We start from the raw sequence: 10878 nt of genomic DNA, 5'->3' as shown, positions 1-10878 counted from the left end.
TTAAATAAATGCAATTACAATATGAAAAAGACCTATAAAGAGCGTAGCATGCAAGTTATACAATACAAGAATAATATTATATTACCACTGTATTTATTTTATTTGGTTGAATAATAGTATTTATCCTTAGGGATTTAGCGATCCGCTTATACATCTAAGTATTAGCCTTTAGCAAATCGTAGTCTTTCTAATATATTACAATTGTGTCCTTATGCACATTGCACATTCAAATATTTATTCATTTAATTAATATAATTTAATAAATTAGAATGTTTTCGAAAAACAGTTTCGGAATACATCGGTTAAATGATTTCTAAACATCAATAAATATATTGGTCTCCTTTCAGTTAAAAAAGAAATCCTAGAAATTTCTTCTGCACTTCTTAGATGCTGGAAATCTTAGTTTAAATTCAATCTACGTTCACTGTAACAGTGATGCAGGGCCGAGAGTTACTGTGTAACTCAGTCAGGATTATTGGATTATCATTCTTAGCGTTATTACTTCCAAGGATAGACAGATCTGAAGCTAAGCCATATTTGAGAAAATCCATATGGATTTAGGGCGTGGATGCCGCGGATGGTTAAGATTCCGTGGCTTTAAACTTTCGCTTCATTGTTTGTTGGCTTTGTCTGTAGTAATTGTTTTGTTCTTGCCTTTAAAAGATGATTGATGTGCTCTACAATTGTCGTCATACTAACCATTATCATTACCATTTATCATACGAAAAATCATTACCTTTTCATTCATATCATTACTCAAGTATACAAAATGCCCTATCACAGCATGAGGTTAACCCCACAGTAGTCTCATGGATTATAAACATGCTAGGCAGTAGAGAGATACAACTTAGCAAGGATAAAACAAAGAAAGTGCTGGTCACCAGAGGCTGCCCACAAGGGGGAGTTCTCTCACCGCTCCTGTGGAACCTAGTTGTGAACGACTTGATCAGCACACTAAACAAAAACAAATTCCATACCATTGGATATGCAGATGACCTAGTAATACTTATCTCTGGTAAGTTCACGAGTGTTGTCTGTGAAATTACACAGAGAGCTCTATCAATAGTTGAGCGCTGGTGCAACAAATATGACCTTTCAGTGAACCCGCGCAAGACGGAACTTGTTCTATTCACTAACCGACGCCTTCTAGGAAGCTACCAGCTACCAAAGCTATTTGGCTCCGTACTTCAGTTATCGAAAGAGGTTAAGTACCTCGGGATTACCTTAGACGATAAACTCAACTGGAACAAACACCTTGAGAATAAGATCGAAAAAACAAGCATTTCTTTCTGGCAATGCCACAAAATGATTGGTAATAGATGGGGGCTCTCCCCGAAAGTCACAATGTGGCTCTACAAAACTGTCATAAGACCAATGCTAACTTACGGCTCTGTGGTTTGGTGGCCAAAGACACAACAATCGGCGGCTATAAGCAAACTGCAGAGATTTCAAAGACTCGCCTGTCTGGCAATCACTGGCAGCATGAGCACAACACCGACTGCTGCGATTGAGGCAATGCTCGACCTGCCACCCCTACATCTTTTTGTAAGACAAGAAGCTCTAGCGACAGCTGTAAGGTTAAAGACACAAAACCTATGGAGAATGGTGCCTACAGCACACAGTAAGATCTTAACTATGGCAGCTGAGAAGGAGTCCTCACTCCTTGCCATAAGTGATAAGATCCCAAAACAATTCATCTTTGACAAGAAATATAAGATACAGCTACGTGAATACACGTCAGAACACAACAGCGTTGAAGACCTACTAATCTTCACGGACGGGTCTAAGACTGGAAATGGCACGGGTGCTGGGGTCTTCTCTGAGGACCTAAACATTAACATCTCGCACCCCTTGGGACCCCATAATACAGTCTTTCAGGCTGAATGCCTAGGACTTCTACTTGCAGCTTCGGCCATAATTAAAAGAAATGTAACAAACTATTCGATTCGGATCTTATCGGATAGTAAAGCAGCACTCATGGCAATCAAAAGCCATGAATTCACTTCAGGGGTGACCCTTGAGTGTCACTTAGCCCTCACTAAGGTATGTGACCTGGGAAATTCCCTAGTATTACAATGGATAAAAGGACACAGTAGCTCACGTGGAAACGATGCTGCTGATATACTAGCCAGAAGGGCATCTGAAACACCGGTCATGGGACCTTTTCCCATTATACCGCTACCTGCTAGCTGGACCCGGATGATGATTACCCAGCTCACTAGCACTGCTCAGAGAGCGGAATGGTCATGCAGATCTGACTGCAAGCAAGCCAGAGAAGCCCTACCGGACATTGACTCGAGACTTACACGTCGGCTTCTCAACCTACGTAGAGTGCAACTACGCGTAATAACAGGGACCCTCACAGGCACGGCCCCTTTAACAAACATCTCTTCAATCTAGGGATCACAGACAGTCCGCTATGCAGAGCATGCATGGAGACCGAGGAAACGGCAGCCCACGTCATCATGGAATGTAAGGGGGTTGCGGAGTACAGGGCAAGACACCTGGGGTCTCCCGGGTCCCTCCCCGAAGCCTTTGGCAGCCCTCACAAGCTGCTTGGCTTCATGGAGGAGCTCGGGTGGTTTCAATTTTAGCTGGTTTCCCCCACCTTCCTCTCTCACGCAAAATAGGCGCTTGACGTCGAGTTGCGGAGAAATGCCCGTATTATTATTTTCATTACCTTTTCTTAATAATGAAAATAATGAAATAGCATGTAATTTTAATTAAAATACACGAAGCATTCATTATTTATCTATAATTGCCTAACTATATCATATAACTATAACTATATAACCACTTTCATTTCTACTTATGAATAGCAAATTGAATAAATATAAATTGATACAAAAGAAAGAAAATCGGGTTATAGGTGTTTCAGCGAAGAGTTCTGTAACGAAATAATAAAATATGCTAAAAGATAGAACATAGTTGCCTATCAAACAAGTTTGAGATTGTTCTTCGTTCGACGTAATGTAACTGTTATTGCGAAAGTTGGCTCTATCCGATTGGAGACAGTGGCTTCATATTGTTGGGAGAACACTTCAAAAATATCGCCTTTTTAATACATTTCAGAAAAATACGTGCTTTCGTAAGGTTTATGGAGTTTCTTTTGTGTGTGTCTTTACATCACATTACAACTATGCAAAATGAATAAACCGCGTTAAAAATCCGTTTAAATCTTAATTTCTAAACGCACAATTAAATAAAATTTATATTTCTATAAAAACAAAAAATAAACCTAAATGTTAATGATTAATTATTATTAGATAACGAAACATCTTACATGTCATGTCGCAATATCTTAATCTTATCATAATCATCATCTATCTTATCGTGAATAGAAAATTATAGAGTTTAAATATGTTTGAAAATGTTTGTGTATGTAATGTAACAAACTTTCCATGTTATATCGAAAAAGTCTGATAGACACAATTTTTACGGTTCATTTTAGTCCTAATAATTGTACTGTTATATTTATAGCAAATTTTCTTTTAATGTTCACAGAAAATTATTTACAAAAACCATCTGTATGTTTGAGATGGAATTCTAAATATTTCCCTATATGTGTGCTTTAAATATGAATGTGGGTCGGAAGTGCCTTTGATGTGTCTTCATATGAAAAGATGCTTGAAATGTCAAATGCCTTTAGCGCCGTGCTAAAGACTTTTTAATGAATTATCTTTACGACTCCTTTACGTGTTCATAACCTTATTTATTGCAAAATGTAGAAAATTAAAACAGTAATACGGTTTGGGAATAATGAGGAAGTTTAAAAGAGTGACTTAAATTAGGATAGATAGTCTATAATTTCGTAACACAAATCAAAAAGTTGTCTACGTTATAAACCCGTATATGGTGACTTAACTCCCTTTGTGACATGTAATTAAATTGTACAGATGAATTATTTCAACAGCAATTTAAACTCGGTGTTTATAGAACTTTCCCGTCACAGATGTTATTTATCGTCCCACAGTTTTACAGTACCGCAATCCTTATTTAGATTCGTCTGTCGGATCAGAGATAACTTTCTTGATTCCTTACTTACTTGCCAGTTCACCTTGATAAACATTATCAATTTTATCAAGCCATGTTTGTATTTAATACGATTTAATAAGATCCTATTAAAAATAAATAAAATAAAAGTTGCATCAAAGGAAAAATGTGCTACGTGCATTGCGCTAACACAACTTCTAATTATCGCCTGTAATTTGTTCACTTTCCTATTTTCCTAACGATTTTCCCATTGTGAGTAGATAATCTGCCAAACACGTTTACAATCTCTAATTGGAAGAACAATTGATCATTAAACAGTATTCTTAATTAGAAAACAGAAACATTAGCGTCTTGTAAGTGAAAATTGTTAGAAAAATAACATTATTATATCAATAAAGTCTAGACATGATTCTTAATACACTTAATTGAATATTTTATGATACACTTCAATCAAGTTTTGGGCATTGTCGGCGCAAGTGAATACTAAATGCTCGAGAATAATATTCAACTTCTTTTACGACTATATTTGTGACGTCTATAAAAACTTCTTGATAATGAAGGAGACGTGGAGAGGGTAGGTCAAATGCTTTTGTTTATAGTACTAGATAAACAAGGAGATTTTTAGACGGTTGGAACAAAGCCCAGAGGTACAGCTAAAATTATTAAAACTACCTACTAACATTTTTACCTGTGCTCACTCCGCTTCTATCTGAGTAGGTAGTTTTTAAATTTTTTGATAAATCCAGCAAAATAACTAAGATCCTATCATTTGTTCTCCTGTTGAGAACGATGTAAGTTATGCGACTTTTTTATATTAATAATAACTACATACAGATTAAAAATTAATGAACTCTTTCATAAATTTTTTATAGAAAAACTGGAATGATTGCAATTCATTGAAATACGAGATGTAAAGGCTATACAAATTGTAAGAACAGAGACGCAGTTATGAAAATGGTGTAATAAAATTATTTCGGAAGCCGAATTTCGGTGTATTTCAATCAAAATATTTTCCCTTCACAGCGCACTGTATTGATTCTGTACCAATATCATGACGTCCAATTCAACAGGTCATACGTATTCCGCTTTGCAGCTGCACCCAAGCGATATCCAGCTCTATTTTAAATATGTAAGGTTTATTTTGGTTCAGAATTAAAATCTAACAGTGCACTAGGTATCTAGGTTTTCCAGGGGCTTACAGAAAGAGACAGATAGCTTAGCCCGGGCTGTGACGTAGCTCGTTCGAGATTGTAATTGGTACAGTCCTGGGACACGACCTTTGCACATTTCGAGTATTATTTGAGTTCCCCAGCTGCGATATTTGCTTGCGAAATGTGATTATGCTAAGCGCTTTAGTAGCGATGAAATGAATGCAGCTTATGTCGCTAAAATTCACAAAAGTGCTGTAAGAACGTGTGTTTCTTGTACGTGAATTGCTTTACGCTAGAGATAAAATGAATTGCTCTTTTATGAATGTTATACTTTTATTCTTCTTCCAGTTAATATAAATTTGTTCAGCTCTAGTAATCCATTGCAGACTGCAGTAGGACAATCCTGTTTTTCTTCAACCATGAAAAACATAACTGAAAAATGAGATATTGGTTTTGATGATTCTTTGACAACAATAAACATACCTAATCTTGCTGACGTTATTTTACATAATAGGTACAGCATTTAAATACTCATCCCCACTCGCTCATTATTTCGAAAAAAGGCATGTTAATAAATGGATTACAAAATAAAATTAGTTTCCATAATAAGCAAAAGTTTAAAGTTTAACGCAAGCCCGGGCGAGCTATAAATAGAGCGAGCTGCATCACCTTTGCACTTTGCCTCCCTCCTGCCGGGACTAAGGCCTTTGTTACATCCCACTTTGTTCACATAATCACAATTTATTGCTCTTTTAAATCGCTTTTAATAGCTTCATCCATTGTATTACGAAAGCTTACACATTTTGTATAAATAGATTGGAAAAAAAATATAATAATCATTTCCACTGCAATTTTCAATGTCCATTAATTGTCCAAAAAAAAACCTATCCCATGTCCTTTCTCAGGTTAGCTATCTCTGAATCAAATTTCATCCAAATCGACAGACAGACAAACAGACATAGTTACTGATGCATTTTTAGGAGAAATTAAGTTGGGATATGAATTGGAGTACGTCATGGCGGTGACTTCATAAAACAAAAGTATTATATCTATTGTTTTATTTTTCAACAATCCAATTTTCAAGTAATATTTCATTAATTATTGACTATATTACGTTTCAACCTACGTAAAAAATTAAATTAGATTCGATACAATAAAAGTACCTTGATCCTTCCTTCCAAGATCTTTTCATCTAATTTCTTGGAATAACATGATAGTAATAAGAAATCTAAAAAACAATAACAAAAAGTATTACAACATCAGAGCAAATTTTATTTAGGCTCTAACGAAGTGAAAACTAAAGCCAGTCCATTTCGAAACTAGACTTTCTCTAATTAAATCAAGCGGAGTTTTTTCTTTTACATTTTCTTCTAAATTGGCTCGGATAATTCGCTGTAAATTGTAATTGTTTTACTTGAATTGCCTTTTAGTATTGTGTTTAACCAAAACTTGATGTAATGAGCGCTATGATACTCAAAACACTTGAATTAATGAACTCTCTAGGTCTGTAATGGCTTCTTAGAATTTGATAATAGAAACCCGCACTCCATATTATTTCAGACCGTCAGAAATGTCGGGAATATGTCATAGTTGAATAGGGCTTCATTTGGCACAACCATCTTGATATACTGAAGAAATCTTCTTTGATTTCGTGTTAGAATTTATCTTACGGGTATAAAGGATATGTTGTACCTTCTACACTGATATATACGTACCTTGTATATACGTATACTGATATGTTAGTCAAGGAAGTAAATGCGGTACATTATTTCTTACTAGATTTCCGCCCGCGGCTTCGCCCGCGTTTTCAAAGGAAAACCCGCATAGTTCCCGTTCCCGTGGGATTTCCGGGATAAAACTTATCCTATGTGTTAATCCAAGTTACCCTCTATATGTGTGCTAAATTTCATTGTAATCGGTTCAGTAGTTTTTACGTGAAAGAGTAACAAACATCCATACAAACTTTCGCCTTTATAATAGTATTAAGATTACATTAGTGCTTCTTTAGAAATTTGGAAAACAATTTTACTTTGATGTGTTCTAAATAAATTATTCTTAGTATTTATCATATTTTGTTTAGAAATCAATTGATGACCAATTTAAAAGAGAAGCGGAGGTAAATGGTAAAAAGAGAGCTAATTCTATTTGGCTTTACCTTTCATTATCCATACATTCCAACTACTTTCTTTGTAAAACATCGCTAAAAATACTGAAACTGCATTGCCAAGACGACTTTACATTTGAAACGCTAACTCCTTTACATTATGTATTACTTAAAAACATACAACCTTTTGATTCTTTTTGTAAACAAATCTTTGTGCAAACTTTAAGGCAATTTTTAATGTTATTAAAGAACTGAATCTTACGCCTCTCGGAAGGATTAATAGCGAAACTTTGTAAACGAAGCCAACTTACTACTTCTTGCTATGCCTTTGAATAATGCCTCTTTTATATCCATGAATCATTCGTATTAATTTTCTTTTCCTTTACTTTTTCGCTTTATATTAGAGAGGATTTTCGTGTATAAGATTATAAATATTACATTTGTTTTGTTTGAAGAAGTGTCATTTATGATTTATGTTGCTTTCGGTCTAGTGAATATTATTATCTTATTTTAAACGCAAAGAATATCTTTAACTAATTCAGTTTTCAATTGAATTGCAAACTACTAATAATAATAATATTATACGTGTTCGTTTGATACTTACCACTTAACCAAAGTTTCACGGATTGTACTTTAAAATAACAGACCATCCACATCAAATTAAGTAATTTTAAAGGCAAGAGTGTTTCATCCCGTAAATGAAAGCGCTTGAGACTCGAATCCCTTAACCTACTTCCAGAGAAGGTCAGCAAACTCATCCATTTTCTTAATTTATAAAAATGAACAATCTTAATTTGGGACTTATGGTTGTAAGTTATTGTTTATGTGCTATGGCATAAGCGTTTATCCACGATCTTTATTTTTTTTCCTTGATCTTATAACAAAGTTGAAAGCATAAGTTTGCGGGTATGCCGAATGGCGCCACAGAATATTATTTAATTTAGTGATAAACATCATACAAATTGGAAGAAAAACAATTCGTTCAATAAACCGAGCCACGTATTTTGTATTAATTTAATAAACATTTTGTAATGTCCTTAGATGCTGTCTATCCCAACTAATTTTATAGCACTGCACAGTGATTATTTCTAAGTACATGTCGAGAATATTCTTAGAAGAATTTTTATATTAACATCATTCAGCTAGAAATCGTTGTATTAAAGGGCCCTCGTTGTTCCAACCCCGTTTAATATTACTTTATTCTCTGAAACAAGTTAAGAAAATTAATTTACTTTCCCGTTCAGTGAGTTGTTGTTAATACGATAATATTTTCAATTAATTAAAAGATCTTTTATTGAAATACCTGTTTCTCTGAAATGTAGTTTCTCAATAGGTTCATTGATTTTCATTAATAACGGTTCTATTATAAGCAGGGACAATAAATTGGAATTAGAAAAGTTTTCCAAGAATATTGGTATCTAAGAATGTTCGTAATATTTTCATTTTCATGACTCTTTTTATAATTATTGCTCTCATCTCATTACATAATAACAAGGCAAGAACAAATAAAACAGCCGTATCATTTTGGTTGTATAATTTATATCCATTACCCCACATTCACTCTACAATACTGTAAACCATCTATCAAACTGATCTAATTCGAATCACGAATTCCATGACCTACTGAATTCCATTCAAGGAATCCCATTAGTCTTCCATAGAGCTACCCTAACCCTTTTACCGATAACGCAACCGAGTTAAAAATAGCTACAATAGTATAAAGCGCTTAGGATTGGCCCTCCCACTTAAAATGGCCAGGTAGTGGAGGCTGCGTGCTTCACTTGTGTGCGGGTTTGTGATTGTGTGTGTGACCTAGATACGCTTTACAATAATATAACATAACGAGATAATAGTAGCGGTCGTTTATATTCAGTTTAGATTAGTATGTAATATTGTCGAGGGACTTTATTTTAGAATACCTACGTAACTTTCATATTACGTTAGCGATTGTGACGTAAACGATTATAAAAATGTAATAAAGTAAACAAGCGTTAGATATTATTTTAATAGACATAGACGTCTGGCTTATGTGGATTTTACTTCGATATATTAGAAATTTAAATTGAATAGGAGTGTGGGAACGAAAAACATTATCTTTATTAGAATATTTCACAGAATAAAGTGATCAAATAAAATTAAAATATACACAATTCTAATTAATTGTATTCTTCTTCGCAGACAGAGATTCACTTTGATGTGAAACCATTACAATAAAATTATATTGAAAGCAGGTACCTATATTTATTAGATTCGGGGAGGCGTTTATATAATGAAATAATTATTTACAATTGTTTATTACAAATTAGTAGATAACGTTATAAATAAATGTAGAAAGTTATTTATATCACCTAAATATACAGGGTGTCCCACTTTCGGTATACTAAGCGCAAAGGGACTTGTAGTTTTGCATACGCTGAGTACGTAAAAAATAATTATAAAATTCCAGACGCATTTTTTTTTAAATAGAGGAATTCTTAAAATTCCATGTGTACACCCCCAACAAGCAAACCGCCCAACTTTGCCACCCGCATGTGAGCTATCGTTTAAGATTATGTTTTCCTAGACAAAATACTCACATTAGCGAAGCGGTATATACCGGCTGCGCGAAGCTAGAGACGAATACATGGATTTTAAGGAAAAATTTAGCAAAAAATTTTTCGCGTAATTTTGTTATTTAAGTATTTTTTATGTGATCAGTGTATGCAAAACTACAAGTCCCTTCGCGCTTAGTATACCGAAAGCGGGACACCCTGTATAATCGTATTTATTTACCAGCCTTCAGATGTTTATAAATACTTTACTGACATAATAGTAAACAATGTAGGCGTCTAGTGACGTATGAAATTGTTTGTAAATCGATAAACAAAGAACAATGCTATCTCAACAATATCATACAGAGGGGAATATAAATAAATTACTTATATATATGTGTTATATTAGGTACTTTGTAACTACATCCTCTCTTTCCTTCTTAGTAAATTTGTTACAGGACAGAGAGTGACACAATATTAATTGACTATATTAAGGTTGAATCAAGCGTTCTGAAGAGGTGTTCATTATTTAGTTGCCTTTTGTAACCTTTATTAAGGAGTATAATTAGAAATTGTTTTGAGATGTCTTTTTCAGGAAGTAACTAGCTGCGCTGTGTTTTTTATAAGCTGGTTCTTTATTTTCAGACTTTTGCCGTTAAAATATCACTCTGAAAATGAGTCTCTTTATAGGTTCTATTTATTAATATTGATTGAGGTATAATATAAAAATAGCAATGGACTTCCAACAATAATATAACAGAATAAGGCATTTTCATTTAATATGAAACCACATTATCATGAAAGGACTTTAATAATAGTTGTGTGATTTTCTCATAATATGAGGAACAAAATTTTCCTGTTGTTTTATTACATAGTCATTAGGCGTAACGACATCAAAAATAAATTTTATTGTAATATCTCCATCCTAAATCTCTCAAATTGATGTAGATATAAATAATTTGGAAAATCCAAAAGTGCACGGCTCATAATTTTTTTTTAATAAATATTTATTAATTATTATTTTTGTTTATTTAATAACAATTAAACCACATCGAATCAGACCCTGAAAAATGAAAGGGTTCTATTCCTGAGCATACTC

General features: G+C 33.9%; 1 protein-coding gene across 1 annotated transcript; it reads left to right on the top strand.

Annotated features, from left to right (window-relative positions):
* Nucleotides 1-822: 822 nt before the first annotated feature.
* LOC149905737 (uncharacterized) lies at nt 823-2594 on the top strand. The gene is made up of 2 exons (XM_090105308.1): nt 823-2308; nt 2401-2594. Exons 1-2 carry the CDS (start codon nt 823-825, stop codon nt 2592-2594), a joined length of 1680 nt encoding a protein of 559 aa, XP_089961434.1.
* Nucleotides 2595-10878: the final 8284 nt, after the last annotated feature.

Source organism: Colias eurytheme, chromosome 9 (assembly GCF_061535395.1).
Source record: "Colias eurytheme isolate Ceu_HAF_F1 chromosome 9, ilColEury1 Martin Lab GWU primary, whole genome shotgun sequence".
NCBI classification, from domain to species: Eukaryota; Metazoa; Arthropoda; class Insecta; order Lepidoptera; family Pieridae; genus Colias; species Colias eurytheme.
This window is presented reverse-complemented; position numbering and strand designations above follow the sequence as displayed.